The sequence below is a fragment of the Ochlerotatus camptorhynchus genome, unplaced genomic scaffold (genome assembly GCF_037179485.1).
Source record: "Ochlerotatus camptorhynchus isolate MF236.1 unplaced genomic scaffold, CSIRO-AGI_Acam_v1.1 ptg000303l, whole genome shotgun sequence".
In the NCBI taxonomy this organism is placed as follows: domain Eukaryota; kingdom Metazoa; phylum Arthropoda; class Insecta; order Diptera; family Culicidae; genus Ochlerotatus; species Ochlerotatus camptorhynchus.
The window spans coordinates 316,476-333,350 of NW_027040791.1; the positions used below are offsets into that span (position 1 = coordinate 316,476).

Consider the following 16,875-nt stretch of genomic DNA (forward strand, 5'->3'; position numbering starts at 1 on the left):
GAATCATTTCTCTACCTGTTTGTGCCGTTAATTTTTTAGATTGAGCTTTAATTTGCGAGAAATTGGCGATTGACGTGTTTGTTTACAAAAGCAATTACGCCCTAATCTCAAAGTTCTCCGGATATAAAACCGGGATAAATCTTTCAAGAAAATTGTTTTCGGGGAAAAGTTGAACAATCAATGGAGCTGTGTCGGTTAAACAGTACGAAGGGACGGAAACTAAATCTGCAAGCAAGCGGAGGTTCATTAAACATTAACATGAAAATCATGCAAGTCGATAGGAATTTAACTAAAGCGAAGGCAAGCAGCCGACCAATATGGAAATCATTCACGTTGGCCCTATGCGTCACTGACGGTGCTAAGGATTTATGACTGAGTGAGTGAGTTTATGGTATCATGCAATGAGCGGCAGCGAAACGAAATAATACACTGTTTGTTAACAAAGAATCGATTTTTTATTTTCATCCCGACAGCCTACTCAATAATAAACATATCGCTTAATTCATAACTTATCTTATTCTTTCTAGGAGCACTGGAAACTTTTGCATACGAAAAACAACAGTGTTTTACCTCTGCGATCTGCAAATTTTCAATGTTTGGCTTTATGACAGAGAGAATTAAAATTGAAATAATGCGGCACAAGAACCATTGAATATGCGTTGGTTAATCTCTATTTTTCTGATGGAATTACTTTATTGTATAACAGGTTCAACCTAGTTTGATTATCACTTTATATTTTTGAACGAGGATATTCCGATCAATGACGCAAATTATTCAAGCAAACGTAATAAAACCGAAAATCTAAATTTAAGTTTTGTAATATGTAAATTGTTTTCATATAGTGCTAAATGATTTAATTGTCTTCTTTGAAACAGAACGGTTGGTTCACACTTGGAGTTTAACATATCGATCAATCAACGATTGTACTAAAAACTGGATTTCTCGTTAGCGACAAAACAAAAAATTCAACGCAACAAGTGACCCTACCAGATCAATGGAACGACGAGAATTTCCTGGAGATCGACTCCAACATAAACGAATCCTTAATGGTCATTGGGACTAATTGGGATCCATGCTCGATTCCCGAGGATTATGGAGAGATAACATTGTGGAATCTTTTCATGTGGTGCTAACCTAAAAAAAAACTGCTGAAATTTTAGTTATTCTCCGCGTAGAAGTCATATTGAATGTTAGTAAAATTGAAATTGTGGAATGACAAAGCGGTATCAAAATACCGATAGTGTCTCGGAATGTTATGCTTTGTTGTCCATCAATAGACGAGGCTATCCATTATTTTCAAAAATAAGTTAGGATGTTTCAAGGGGATTTCTTGTATTAAAGTCTACAGATCCGGAAATAATTTAAACAATTCATAAGCATGTTTAGAAGGCTTCAGAATTTAATTTGGGTTTATTTTTAACTTGAGAATTGAGTGAATATGTATAAGTCGCTTACTTTTTTAAAGGGACTTATCTGCTTTTGAAAATATTGTAAACAAAGATTCAAACGTCAATTTGTCGAGACTCTTAGCACATCAACGCAAACTAATAGCAGCACCTTGTTATGCCAAAGACAGATATACAAATTAGTACCGTTGTACTCATTTAATCTAGTACCTCAAAAAGTACAGTTTGTGGTACTAGCTTAAAGCAGTGCAACGGTAGTACAACAGTGAACTTTGTATGTCTGAACAAGGTATTAGGAAAACAAGTGAGTTTCGACAAATTGACATTTGAATCTTTGATTACAAAAGGAGTAATTGAGTTTGTTTACAAAAGTAATCGAGCAGAATTTGTTTACAAAATTAATCGAGCAGAATTTGTTTACAAAAGTAATCGAGATATATTTTAGCATTTCCAAATAATATATTGACATATGGTTTTGGTAGTTTCTGGCTGAATAAGGGCAGCTTTGTCTTACATTTTCCAGTTTTGTTCTCTTTGTACGACCCGATACTCCATGCATGATCCAAATAAGACTAAGCTAGTCGAGTTGCCTATTTTCTCTTTTGATTGTCCATTATGTACTTGTATGACAATTGACATAATTAACTTTCTTAGCTTCAGCTTCCAGCTTGAACAAATAGGACAATCCGTATTGTGTTGCCACTGAAATTGTGCCTGTTTAGTATTTATGGTGTACTGATTTGGATTATTGAATGATCACTTTGTTCACTCTAGCTCATTTCTTCTTTATCGTTACTGTCACTCATAGACAAAAATTACAAGATTTTCAGTCTTATTTAGTAGTTTACTGTCTACTTAATATATTACATCGATTTTAAAGCAGTGTAAAGTGTGTTTGATATAATACATAGGACTTGTTATCTTCCTAAATGCGATCCACGTTGGATTCTTGGTCACAATGGCTGACGATATTGGAATAAATAAAGGCTTGGTTCTGTTCATTGCGTTGGTATGCCGAATATTGAACAACTGGATTGCTACAAACAAATTATAACTTTATTTTTTTCTCCGTTAAATTAGTTTTGTCTCCTATTTCAACTCAACATTCTATTGTACGACATTTACATAGTTGGACGTTGATCAAACGTGGATGCAATAAATATCATTTTTCTCACTTTTAAATGTAAAATTAACATTTAAATCTATTTTTAGTAGGCTTTACACACAATTTTGGCTGCTTGTTAATAGTTACATTGTAATCTGTCTTTCTCTCGCAGACTAGAGCTTCATAAAATTGTTCCATGCTCGTATTTCGACATTTCCATTGTTTCTTTTTTTCCACCTTATGAATCAACACATCTCTCTCAAACAATCTTCACGCTAGTACACAAGGAGTTCGATTTACTACGGTTCAGTGTCAGCCTACAATGTCATCGCACATTTCACATCCCTAATTGGTTTTCATTCACCTTTAAGCCGTTTGGTGAATTCCTCCTGTTGTTTCTCCTTCCACTCTTTCTTTGGTTTCATTCGTTTCAACTGCCCATCCCACACCAGATCCACCAAACCGCCCTGCTTGGCGATGACGCTTTTCACGCGATTGGCAAAGTCTATGGCTGACTCATTTTCGTCTCGCGTCATCGGTGGTAGGTACCAGACATCACATACGATCGCCCACGAGGTCATCATCATGTATAGGTACTGCATCATCGAATATTTCGAACTGTTCCAAAATGCATCCCCGAAACGCGCATCGTACCTGAAGATAAAGAAAATATATTTAAAAAAAAAAATGTCTGGTGCCTACTCTACTCATACTGCTTTATGTAGGGTAAATGACGGCTTCGGCAATACCTTATCCTATTACCGTCGGGGGGAAACAACGTCCTTGAGAGCTCAATTTTGGCATGGGAGTACTACGAAAGGCCGAAAACACAAAAGGCCGAAAAAGCTCAGGAAAGCGACAAAGTGGACCGGTGCGATCGCACAAATTACATTATAAAAGTAAAGTTACAATAATTATTATTCTGCATCTTCGAAATAAAATATAATGGAAGCTACTTAATAGCCATTCGATTTCCGTAATGAAAATATAAAAAATCTTAAAATTTGGGTAGCTTTAGTTTTATGTTTGTTTGAGTGTTTAACGACGATTTAATGACAAGATGGTTTCGTTTTTTGTGAATGCGAACAATTCAACGAGGTGACTCAGTTGTAAGAGTAGGAAGGCTTCAGACGCTGAATGAGAGAGAAAGTGATAGTTAGTTTTATTTTTTCCAGATGTTTGAGTATTCAATGACGATGATGTCTTCGTTCAAGATGAAATTCAATATGGGAGGTATTCTAAAATCGAAAATCGTCATTAGCAGCGATATTGCTTTTGGGCTGTTTTGTTGAACGTTCTTGTTACTTACTTCAACTCGTTGCGCAAACCCAATCAGAATGTAGTGTATGCGTAAATAAACCGTAACGTAACCGTTCATCTCTATCGCATCTCTCATTTCCTTACCTTTCTCTTACCCGCAGCTTACCACTTACTGGTTTTTCCCAAAAAGTCAGCAGATGGTAACACCTCTACATCTAATTTCATTAACGAGCCGAGTCAGTTGTGCGAGCAGAAAGGCTAACAGATTGTTTGGATGCGGTTTTCAACAAATTCGGTTTTTGATAAATTTTCGGCCTTTTGTGGTACCTTAGAATATTTTCGACCTTTTGTGACGGGATACCGTGGATACATTGTGTTTCAGAGCATCTATTGGCCAAATTTGAGTGCTCTAGGACTTGGTTTAACCCCTGACGATAATAGGTTAAGGTATTGCCGAAGTCGACATTTCCGAAATTACAGTGAACTCTCTACTACTCGATATTGAAGGGACCATCGTGTTATACACTGCCATACGAAATCGTTATAACGGTAACCATGAAGTTCATTTTTTCTATGGTTCTATAACTTGATATCGAGTTAATGGATATCGAGTTGTGGGGAGTTGACTGTATACAGGGGATACTCAAAATAACTAGGATAGGTAAATGTTCTGTCAGCTTTGGAGTGTTGGAACGTCGTCAAATATGGTCTGATTTTAATTCTTTCAAGAAGAGACGAACCAGCCCACGGCTAAAAGTCTCGATAAAGTAAAAAAATAATTAATTCTTTCAAAAGCATTCGAATGGAATATTAGTTTTCCAGACGAATGCTTTTTAGTTGTATGGAGTAGCCATGAAAATAACCATTAGACTGATGCAAAATTTGACATTTTCGCTCCACAGTGCTCAAACGGTTCCAAATCGGGTCTAGTTTAGCCTCCCAAGGTTTGAACTGATTTGGTAAGAAACTGACTGTGCAAAAACCATTTGAAGTTTATATGGGAATTACTAAGGGGAAACCAAACTTTTTCTTCGTAGTCTTTTATCCTTCTTCCAGATTGTAATGTTAAAAATTTCTAAAGCTATTCTTATGGAAAATTTCCTCAGCTACAACTTTGCGGGATATTGTTTTTCAGCCAAACATCAAAATAAATAGTTATTAATTGTTCAAGAGATTGATAATCTTATGACATGATCAAGCAACTGTTTTGTGGGCGGGCAACACTGTATTCTGCAGTGTGACATAGTGTGACATAGTAGCCAAAACATGCCGTGCGACAGCTCTTTCTTCGTGGATGTTAATCAATAGGTATTCGATAGACTTTAAATGCATCATTGACCACATTGTCCACTCTCGGAACCTCCAGGAGATTCCAGGTAAATGGCCATATATCGGTTGATTATAGGCCGCTTTAAGTTCTAGGCATATCATTCTTCTTTCTGTGTATTCTCTAAAAATATAGATTTCTATCCGGCATCCAATAAAAATTTCATCACAAATTTAGCTAGTTATACAAGCCCTTCGGAAAGCCGGAATATCTCCGATATCTGGTAGCCATGGAAATTTTCGTGGCTACACCACCTATATTAGTTTCCCAGTCGAATAAAAGCATTCAACAAAGCAAAAGAATTGAAATTGACCAAAAATTTGCTATACTAGTTATTTTTAGTGTTCCCTGTATATTAGTGTCTTTTTACAATTCCCCGATTTTCGCAACAACATTCGAAATTATACAAAACATGATTTTTGAAGCAATGAGGTAAACTTAACCCGTATTGAACTTGTTTGATCTCCTTGAATTGAGTGTACTGTTATGATTTTAATATCAATTTATATTAAAATCATAACTGTACACTCAATTGTGTTTCCGCGACTTGTTTTCAAAATTATTGCAATTTGTTTTAAAATATCAGAAAATAATGTAAGAAAAATATGGTGTTATTTAAATTTCTGTTTTCATTCTAAATCAGGACCAGAGGTGAACGACCGCAAGATGGGTTAAACCTCTATAAAAAAACCAACCAACCTAAATGAGGATAACATTGAACAAAAAAAAAAAAAATCGCGTGAAAACAGAATTGAGCGTAAGTAACACTTCGCTATAAACAATGTTTTTCGGAATTATGAAATCATTAAATGCTATAATGATATGTTGTACTTGTAAGTTACATGAAGGGATAGTAAAGTATGTGTTTGGCATATGGAGATTTTTTGTTGTATTCAGGCAGATTTGAGCCGAAGGGTCTCAGAATTTTATGCAGGTGGCGTAGGTGGCATTTAACACCCAAAAATTCCTTAGGGGCAGAAAAATTGATCAAATGTTTGTTGAACATTTTCCCTTATCTACTTGAATATTTTCTCAACAAAGTTACATCAACTACTTCTAAGTACCATTTTTTTCCAAGTCCGGGAAGATGCATAAATGACGTAGCATTTTAGGGTTACCAGCCATGTGAAAAATACGCTACAAGGGGAAGGGATCTAAAGTTGGTGCTTCATCAAACCTAAAAAAACGTAAACAACTTTAGTCATCCTCCCCCTACATGGCTGGTCACGCTAAAATGCTACGTCAGTTATGCATCGTCCCTTCTCTCAATTCGTCCAAGATCTCAGACAATCTATGACATTCTCCAAACGATGCTCTACATGCATCAAACCACATCAATCACAACAAAACATGTCCTACAACCCAGTTCAGAATTGTCCACAATAGTCAAAATTTCAAGTATCCGTTTAATCTGACTCATATGAGTTACGTTTACTCATATTTGAGTAAAAATTTACTCAGTCTATGAGTGACCTACGTTTATGCGAATTTTAGTGAACGGAACTAAAATATGAGTCAGATTCAACGGCCGTGTAGGAGGAATTCTAAAATGCATGGCACACTAGCGACATCTAATGAGTGAATTTTGAACTGATCAATCTTTCAATAAATCTTGTTTACTTGATCAGCGTCACTGTTGCAATTGATCATTACAGCAAAAATGCTATTATTCGCAATTATTAATTATATACCGTTCCGATTCAAATTTCGAACACTTTCCTTTTTAATTAAATATTACATCCAGTTAGAAACAAAGTAATAATGTTAGATGATCGTGGAGGGCACTAGTCAAAAAAATTTAAAATTTACAAGACATGTGGATCATATTCGACCGAGATAATCAACTTTTAAAAGTGTCCGAAATTCGAGTTTAAGTGTCCGAAATTTGAATCGGCACGGTATTTTATTATTAAATTAATATTTTTCATTTTTGAGATGCAAGAAGAGGAGGTAAAGTTTGTGCATGACAGATGAAACCTGTAAATTTTGTTTTCAGAGGGTCACAATTAGCGATTTTATGATCGCTGATTGCTCACTCATCGCGATTGCTCATTACAGCTAATCGCTTATTGTGACCATCTGAAAGCAAAATTAATAGATTTTATGTGTCACACACAAACTGCTCGACAAACTGTAGCTCCTCTTCTTGCATCTAACATATACACTGAAGACTTTTTTACACAGTTTTTCGCGATTAACACGGTACGGGTTTTAACGACTTTTCGACAACGATACAACCTATCGACTTGATTCCAATCACATTATCCGTTTCAAGCTATAAGTAATCGAATGGCATAATTTAAAAAAAAATCACAATTTTTGGTGTAAATACAGAAATTTTTAAAATATGTCGATTTTTTAAAAACATTCAAGCAAGTGAAAAATCAAAATCTATATATTAAAATATTATAATAATATCACATAGTTTCATAATTCCGAAACATAGCATTTTATCTGTAATGAGCATTTGCAAGTTTGATCAGTAAGTAAAAGCAAACACTTACAGTCAACTCCCCTTAACTCGATATTGATGGTACCATCGGGTTATGGAGGTGAATTTTGGAAATTTAAAATTGGTCATAGATGGCGCGCGCATATACATATGTTTAGTCCGTCTGAGCAACTTTGCCTATGAAAGGATATCTAGGTGAGCTGTAAAAGAAAAGCAAACAAGAGACCATCCACAAATGACGTAAAATATTTTAGTCGTCGCATAACCGATCGCAACTCCTGAAACCAACCCTCTACGACCCTCAAAAGCTACGTCATTTTACGCATGTTCCCCAATTAGGAGATACGGTGAACTGAGCTGTCAACCATTCAATAAACCTAGTCCACCTGATCAACATTAAAGCCCTACAGTAAATGTATGGACGTCTGTCAAAAGTTGTTCCAATCGAACCGTCAAAATGCACCGTTTTGCTCGATTGGAACAGCTTTTTTCAGTTTTGTGGTGACAGTCGTCCATACTTTTACTGTAGGGCTTTAATCAACATTACCGAATACAAAAGCCTTCTATCTAGCCAAGACGAAAAAGCAAAGTATCAAAAATAGTAGTGACATTGCGCTCTAGCGCCGCCGGTCAGTGAATTCTGAACTGAACTGTTTACCATAGCATAGGTCTAGTTTAACTGAACAACTTTGCCGAATACAGGAGCCTTTCATATGAACAGGATTTCTAGATTTATGATAGTACGACTTGAATATTTTCGTATTAGCGCCGTATTAATGTGTAAATTATACAATACACTATCCATAGGTTTGAAGACCTTTCATGGACACATTTTTGCAATGATCCCTTCCCACGAAAGATCCGCCTCCCAAAATTTGGTTGAATACCAACTTGAAGTCCACTGAATTTACTACTACACGGAACGTCCAACAAGGATGTTGTCTTCGGCAAATTTATGCTTTTCATAATGCTGAGAAATGTTATTGAATACATCCAAAACCTATGATTAACTGAAAATGACATATACTACCCATAATCGCATATCAGTCTCATCTTTGCTTGATTTCCTATCCATATGGGACTGATATGCGATTATGGGCAGTATATTGCCTATAATCTGGGGCAAAATCCAAAAGGGTCTGTTAAGCGTATAGTTCAATAGGGAACAGCAGGCATTTGTGTTAAACCGTATTTGAATATATTTTAAACATTTTTTTTTATATTCAAATGACGTTTCATAAAAATGTGTGTTTTTACCGTTTACACTGCTCAAAAAAAAAAAACCCAAATCTCTCTAATAAAAATGACTGCCTTTTTCTGACCCATTTTAATGCACTACTATTTTTCCACATTTTTTTGTAAATATTTTGAACAAAATGAATGTAGCATCTCAAACTGTTGACGAATTGAGTAACTTCTAGCTTTTCATTAATGTACTTCGTAAAAAATTACACCTTTGAGTTGTATGCGTTAAAAATGGTGGAAATGACTTTTTTTCTCGCACAACACGGGAAAAGGGCATATCATTGTTGATTGATTTTCTTCATCAATTTTCTCTTTCGCGAATAACCTGACTGCAAATGAATTTCCCATCGAGTGTGTTTTTTCAGGCGCAAGCTAACATCATCTTCTGTCGAACTGTACTGCGAGCTTAGCGAGAAATTCGTTTATGTTGCCGTGGTAAACGAGGATAGGCCGTTTTCAAATGTTACGCGAAGTCTTTGATGTTTTCGGCAACATTCATCAGCATTATGAAATGCACAACTTTTTTGAAGAAACCGTCCATTAAAAAAAAAGATAGAATTGTGCACCTTCTATGCGGTGGAAATACGAACTAATCGGAAACCGTCCAAAAGTTGACCCTTATAGTACACCGAGCAACTTTGTCGAAGACCGTAAATCTGTAGGAAGCATATTTTTGACACTAGAGGAATTGGCTACCGGCTGCACTGCCGTTTAATTTTACGAATATTAGAAAATAGTCATACTTACTTGATAGCTACCGGATATATCACGCCACCCACTTCAAAGCTTCCTTTTTTAAATTGCATCACAGATGTGTTATTAATACAGGTGCCCTCCGGAAAGATGAGAATCGGTGGGTTTGTCGGATCTGATACGTGCTCCTTTAGCCTGAAAAATTGGAAGGAGTGGGAGATTATCAAGATTAAGTGTATAGTGGGTATAATACCTCTTAGCAACTGCCATTCTGTCTTTAGCCTCAGCACGCTCGAACCAAATATGAGGGGAAGCCCGGGCTAGTGCTCTTTGAAGAACACCTAAGAATCCACCATGCCTTTGACCAATCTGTATCGCAAAAAAAAACATACTGTGACGGTGAGCGAGACACAAATCTCTTTTTATAAGGTCAGTGCTTATTATAAGTGGGAAGCAGTTTTTTTTAATTTAAATTTAAACAAGGCTGTCTATAAAACCAAACACGCATTCGATGCAATATGTGAAGAGGGAATTACTCACCAACGAATAACAGTTATCACACATCAACATAAGTACATCGATAGGACTGGTGTGATTCGCCACGCAGATGCCATTTAATGGGCGATTTTCAATGTTATGATAATTGACAACGGATGATAATGCACTCGAAAGTACACCGAAACATTGTATCAGTACCATTTTCACCATCCATCGCTTGGTGGGTCCTTCCGGTATGCAACCAACCAGTGCCGTGCATAATGTCAACCACATGACCTAGATGCGAGTAATGATTCAATAGACGAATAGTTGTAATATATACAATGGAATGGAGCACTATGAATGCGTAACAGGGTAGGCGTAATGACGTAGTTGGTGTGGATGTAAGTGACTGTGAGGAATTTTTAGTGTACCGGTGATTTTGGGGACGATCACAATGCTTTTTTTGCCTTCATACATATCAGCAAGTACAGTGTTCGGTTGGCATTCCGGTGGTACGTGTGAGATGCAGTATGTTCAAAATGCTTTTACCGCTTATTTTACCGTAATTTTGTATTGCTTACCACCGAATCAGCATTAAATCAAGGTCTCGATAATCAAGAAAGAAGTCTGATATGACAACATTTTTTTGGTTGAGAAAACGTTAATTTTCTATTATGAGAACTGCTGGGAGTATAGGTATTGTAATCCATAAGTATTTTTTTTTTCGAGCCTAGCTAGTTCATTTAAAGTTTTCGATGATACTAAAAACTCGCTGGTTATCATGTGCGCATCACTATCCAAATAGGAGGTAAAAGCATGTCTGATTAAGCGTGCATCTTTATCATGATCATATTTACAAAATGCGTTCACATCTCGACCAATGAGTCGATAGAAGAATCGAAGCAACTAAAATCATTCCCAGGACGCCACATAGTGAGCAGAATGACCAAACCATAATATGTACCATCAGTCGTTAATTTTATAATAGTCTTAAAAGTACATTAATATTTAGACGAGATAAACAATTTCGCATTCATTTACCAAAGAATACGAGTGATCAGTTGAAAGAACTGCGATATCAATAGGCGTTGTATGATTCGCAACGCAAAAACCGCAGTTTTTCGGTTTGTATTCTAAATTATGAAAGTTAATCACTGCAGATAGAGAACGACAGATCATACGGAAGGTATGTTTGAAAACATAGTCGTTTGCCTTTATTCGAAGTTGGCGGTTGGGGATAATTCCGACGAACGCAAATCCAATTACGCAGTACACGACCTAAGAGAACAGTTGAATGTATTGGGATTTGTAGAAGTGGTGTACTGCCCATAAACGCATAACAGTCCCATATGGAATACAGCAAGCCGAGAAAAACGCAGTTTATTTTTTTCTTTCATGGTATCTTATGGTTGAGACAACCAAGTTTTGGTGTTTTTTACGATATTTTCAAAATAAAACAATTCACTTTATGTGCACATATCAAAATTCAATTAGTGAATAATCGATTCCAGAAGATAACTAGTTTTTGCCAAAAAGTTACATGGGACTGTTATGCATTTATGGGCAGTGTATAATGCGTTGTAAAGATGCTGTAGTTGGTACCAAACATTGTCCAAGATAGCTATAAATGTCAAGATGATTTTTTTGGTAAAAAATCATAAACTTCTAGCCATGGACAACTGGGAGGAACCGAATGTTAAGAAAAGAAAAGTGTAAAATGTGTAATTAAGAAAAATATACCGGATTTCAACACTTACACCAACGAAGCAAATAAATACTCTACAAGGCATGAGAATGACGTATCGGATGAAGAATCCGATCACCCAAATGACAGTCAGACGCCATGATATGAACTCGTAGTGTCTGTTCGTTCTCGTGAGAAGATTCCAATTTTTGAGCTCTTCGGCTTCGAATCGGCTGGTCACCTCGTCTTCAATGATGGCTTCCATGCCGGATCTAACATAATCCAAGCAATTCGATAGATTGAATTCAAATGAATCGTTGTCCTGAAATGGAAAGTTAAAAAAGCTTTTAGCAAATCATTGCAATAAATAAACATAACATTTCTACATACGTCCTCATTGTTCGATTCACGGCTTTTACTCCGAACACCTTCAACGTCCGGCAAAAGGATAAGAGACTCAACACGACTTATCACCGAGTTACCGCCATTGGCAATATCTCCATTTTGTATGGGTTTGGTTACGTCACCGTTGACCGAAGTTTCACTGGGCTTTGCTGAACTGTCGGTGGTGCAACTGTCACTGGATTCGCTTTTTGCCGGAGAGGAATCCTCACATTCCGACGTGTTGAGGTTGGCATACTGCTTCTTGCGAACAATTTCGATGTTTTGCCGACCGTACTGAAATACATACAGAAAAAACGACAAAAATATTCGTAATTTACATTATTTAATGTTTGACAATTACAATAGGAATCCCAAAGCTCACAATAACAAAAAAAAAAACTGGGGAATATATGTACTACCCATAAACGCATTACAGTCCCACTACAATAGGAAAGCAACCAAATATGTGACTGTTGATGCTTTTATGGACAGTATTATGGTATTATAAGTCATAGGAAAGTAAGTTGAGAGAGAACGTAAAGTTCCAGTTGAAGCTAAGACATTTTTTATGACAATTTTTCATACGTTATGGTGAACACTGTCGGAAGGTTTATTGTACATTAGGAAGGCCCAAATCAGGTAATTTCATGACTTTCAAACGCATACGCCTTGAATCTTTGTTTGGGGAAATATCATCCTAAAATTTGAAGCTCTTTTAGTGCACGGGAAGCGGTTCCTCAAAGACCTTCAAATTCACGCCAAATAGCGAAAAATCAACTAATTAAAAAAAAAATTCCAAGAATTTCCAAAGAAGTATTACTTTCGATGCCTGCACTATTTTTGCATTAGTATATAATTGTGTGGCAAATACAATCTCTATGCCCAGGGAAGTCGAGAAATTTCCCACTAGACCGGACCGGGACTCGAACCCAGCCACCTCCAGCATGGTCTTGCTTTGTAGCTGCGCCTTTACCGACTGAGCCAAGGGAGGACCCATGTTTGCCTCAGTGATCAGTAAAACCAGACAACCAGAATGCATGTATATCAAAGTTGTTTTTTGTGCTATGCAATATAAATCTACAAACAAATCATATAGCATTTAAAAATATTGCTGAAGTGGCAATTTCTGGTGAAATGAAGCACTGATTTCCGAGATTTGTGTATTTGAAAATTCGATGTGGTGCATGTATAGCCGTGGTGGCCGTTTATGGACTTGCTTTGTTTGTTTACTTGGTCTTGCATTTTCGTAACATATTTTTCCACTTCCGGTTGCTTGTGAGCCTTCCGGTTCTGACAGGAATTCATCCAGTGTCCCACCGCCTTGCAAAGAAAGTATTTATCGTTATTTTAAGAATAGAATATATTCCCCTTCCGATTGAGGAAATTAAGCGAGGAGGGAATCTTTTTTTTTTTTCACGTGCACGTACATACTTCTCTGAGTGCCCATGTATGAGTAACTTTGAGTAATTTATAAGTGTTATTGCTGAACTTTGAGTAATTTCTAAGCATAAGTGAGGTATATGTCGAGGTCCAACGATGTGATGTTCATGAGCAGAGGATGATAGGAAATGGAACTAACAATGATTGTAATAAATTTTTGGTTTGCGTGCAGCATGTTCCGGGTCCAACCCATTAGTTTTGCTGATTTGGGCCCGCTGCCACGTATGACATGCACGCGAACAATGAACAACTTGGTAAATTGTTAACTTTACAACTCCCTACCAGAGATGGTAAATGTCATAGAAATTATATAGGGAAAACTGTCTCGACATATTTCCCCTATACGTTTTCGTAGTGAAATTTTTTTTTTTGGTAAAAATAAGTTTCTTTACCACCTCTGCCCCGGCTTCCACTGCTTTTTGAGGCGCGCAACAATTGTGTCAAATTTGATTTGAATGACGAATGCACAAAGTTGTATCTTGAGAAATCCGATGCCTTTAAAAGATTATCGTAGACATGAAAGATCTGAGCTTTTTGAAAAGTATCTAAAGCTTGAAAAAAAGCTTAAAAACTTACTAAAAGCAAAGAAACGAAATTACTGGCGTACTTTTATCGAGGGACTTTCTAGAGAAACCTCAATGACAACGCTTTGGAAAAAGGCTCGCTATATGCGAAACCGCTCATCTTCCAATGAGAGTGAAGAATACTCCTCCCAATGGATATTCGACTTCGCTAAAAAGGTTTGTCCAGATTCTGTTCCAGCACAACCAACTTTACGGGATACAGCCCGAAGTAACGGTTCTATGGATGAACCATTCACAATGCTGGAATTTTCAATGGCACTTCTTTCATCGAATAACTCTGCTCCGGGAAGCGATATGATCAAATTTGACCTTCTAAAAAACCTCCCCGATATCGCTAAAAGACGATTACTTAACCTATATAATTCATTTATGGAATTAAATATAGTTCCACCAGCATGGAGACAGTTTAAAGCAATAGCTATTTAAAAGCCTGGGAAACCAGCGTCTGATCACAATTCTTACCGTCCGATCTCTATGTTATGATGCCTGAGGAAATTATTAGATAAAATGATCCTATTAAGACTTGACCATTGGGTTGAATCAAACAATCTACTTTCAAATACGCAATTTGGTTTCCGGAAGAGTAAAGGAACAAACGATTGTCTAGCGATGCTTTCATCTGATATTCAACTGGCCTTTGCGCACAAGGAGCAATTGGCTTCAGTCTTTTTGGATATTAAGGGCGCATTTGATTCGGTTTCCATAGACATACTGTCAGACAATTTGCACAGTAGTGGATTACCCGGTATTTTGAATAATTTCTTGTATAATTTGCTGTCAGAAAAACAAATGTCCTTCAATCTAGGTCAACTGACAACTTCTAGAATTAGCTACATGGGCTTACCCCAAGGTTCATGTTTAATATTGATAACTGCTTAGATAATCAATGCACGTTTAGACAGCTTGCAGATGATGCCGTGGTTTCCATGAGAGGTCCACGTGCAGAAATCTTGCAAAGACCATTGCAAAATTCCCTAAATAATCTGTCTCTCTGGGCAAGAAATTTAGGGATCGAGTTTTCACCGCAAAAAACTGAATTGGTAGTGTTTACAAGGAAGCGGTTTCCAGCCCAACTGCGTCTAAATATTTTGGGCAGAGACATTACCCAATCTTTAACTTTCAAATACCTTGGAGTCTGGTTTGATTCAAAATGCACTTGGGGTAGCCACATTACGTGTTTGAAACAAAAGTGTCAACAAAGGATCAACTTTCTACGATCAATTTCCGGGACATGGTGGGGTGCTCACCCGGAAGACCTCATTAAACTATAGAAAACGACTATTCTTTCAGTTCTTGAGTATGCTTCTTTTTGCTTCCTCTCGGCAAGAAAAAGCCACCTAATCAAATTGGAACGTATTCAATATCGTTGTCCTTGGCTGTATGCATTCAGCACACAATATGAGCCTAGAGGTCCTAGCGGGCGTAAAACCCCTGCAGAACAGTTTCTGGGAGCTCTCATTAAGAATATTGATTAAATGTAGTGTCAGTAACAACCTTGTGATTGAAAACTTCGAAGAAATGCTCGAATTGAGCATCCAGTCTAGATTCGTGCGAATCTATCTTAATTATATGTCATCGGATATTAGCCTTCCTTGCTATAACCCCTCTCGTGTATGCTTTACTAACTACAGTTCCCCCATTGACTATGATCTCTCCATGAAACAGGCTATTCAAGGAGTTCCAGATCAACTTCGACCTATCTCAATTCCCCGCATTTTTGCTGAAAAGTACCAACAAGTCAATTGCAATACAAGATTTTTCACTGATGGATCACGCATTGATGGATCCACTGGCTTCGGCGTCTTCAATGAATACTCAACCGCCTTTCGGAAACTTCAGGAATCTTGTTCCGTTTATGTTGCTGAGCTAGCAGCAATCAACTTCGCATTGGGGATGATTTCCGATATGCCCATAGACCATTACTTCATCTTCTCGGATAGTCCCAGTTCAATTGAGGCTATTCGGTCGATGAAACAATGTAGGCACTCATCTTATTTCCTTTCAAAGGTAAGGGAGCAGATGAGTTTGCTGGTCGAAAGATAATATATGATTACCTTTGTATGGGTCCCCTCACATTGCTCAATCCCAGGCAATGAGAAGGCAGACTCTCTCGCAAAGGTGGGCGCACAACAAGGCGAGATTTATGATAGAAGAATTTCACATGATGAATTTTTCCCATTAGTACGTCAGAGTTCTCTTTTAAGTTGGCAAAACGATTGGACAAATAATTCTCTTGGGCGGTGGTTACATTCCATTATTCCAAATGTTTCTTCGAGAGCGTGGTTCAAAGGTCTGGATGTAAGTCGGGGATTCATTCGAGTGATGTCAAGACTTATGTCCAACCACTACTCGCTAGACGCACATCGCTATAGAATAAACCTCGTTGACAGCAATATATGTAGGTGCAGAACCGGTTATGATGACATCGATCACGCAGTTTGGTATTGCCCGGGTAATGACGCCTCCAGAGCACGACTATTGGATACCCTAGTGGCCCGAGGTAGACAACCCTTCCGTGAAGTAAGAGATGTATTGGGAACACATGATCTTCCCTACATGCAAGCGATCTACGAATTCCTTTGTTTGTCTGATGTGACTATCCCCTCCTTTCCATACAATTTCCCGCCATTGTGTCCCAGTCTTATTATCCTCCTGTTCCTGTGCTACTTGCCCCTGCCCAGTCAGGATTTGGTCAACCGTCCGAGAGTAGTATCTGAAGGAGGCTTCAGAAACCAGTTTCCTACCTAGATCCTTCCAATTGAAATTGTTACCCATTAACCTCGAGCCCGCCACGAGTAATTGGTACCCAATACTA

General features: G+C 37.4%; 1 protein-coding gene across 2 annotated transcripts in view; it reads right to left on the reverse strand.

The window, feature by feature from the left end:
* Positions 1-432: 432 nt before the first annotated feature.
* Positions 433-16,875, reverse strand: part of Gpat4 (Glycerol-3-phosphate acyltransferase 4) — a 35,964-nt gene continuing 19,521 nt past the window's right edge. Inside the window, exons 2-7 of one of the 2 annotated variants that reach the window (XM_065228810.1) lie at positions 12,043-12,330; positions 11,726-11,974; positions 10,029-10,262; positions 9,742-9,857; positions 9,543-9,683; positions 433-3,165 (exon numbers count right to left, since the gene is read on the reverse strand). In XM_065228810.1, coding sequence (XP_065084882.1) covers positions 2,868-3,165; positions 9,543-9,683; positions 9,742-9,857; positions 10,029-10,262; positions 11,726-11,974; positions 12,043-12,330 — 1,326 coding nt within the window. In that variant the 3' untranslated portion in view covers positions 433-2,867. Of the gene's footprint in view, positions 3,166-9,542; positions 9,684-9,741; positions 9,858-10,028; positions 10,263-11,009; positions 11,247-11,725; positions 11,975-12,042; positions 12,331-16,875 lie in introns of both variants that reach the window. The other variant, XM_065228809.1, reaches the window with a different exon arrangement.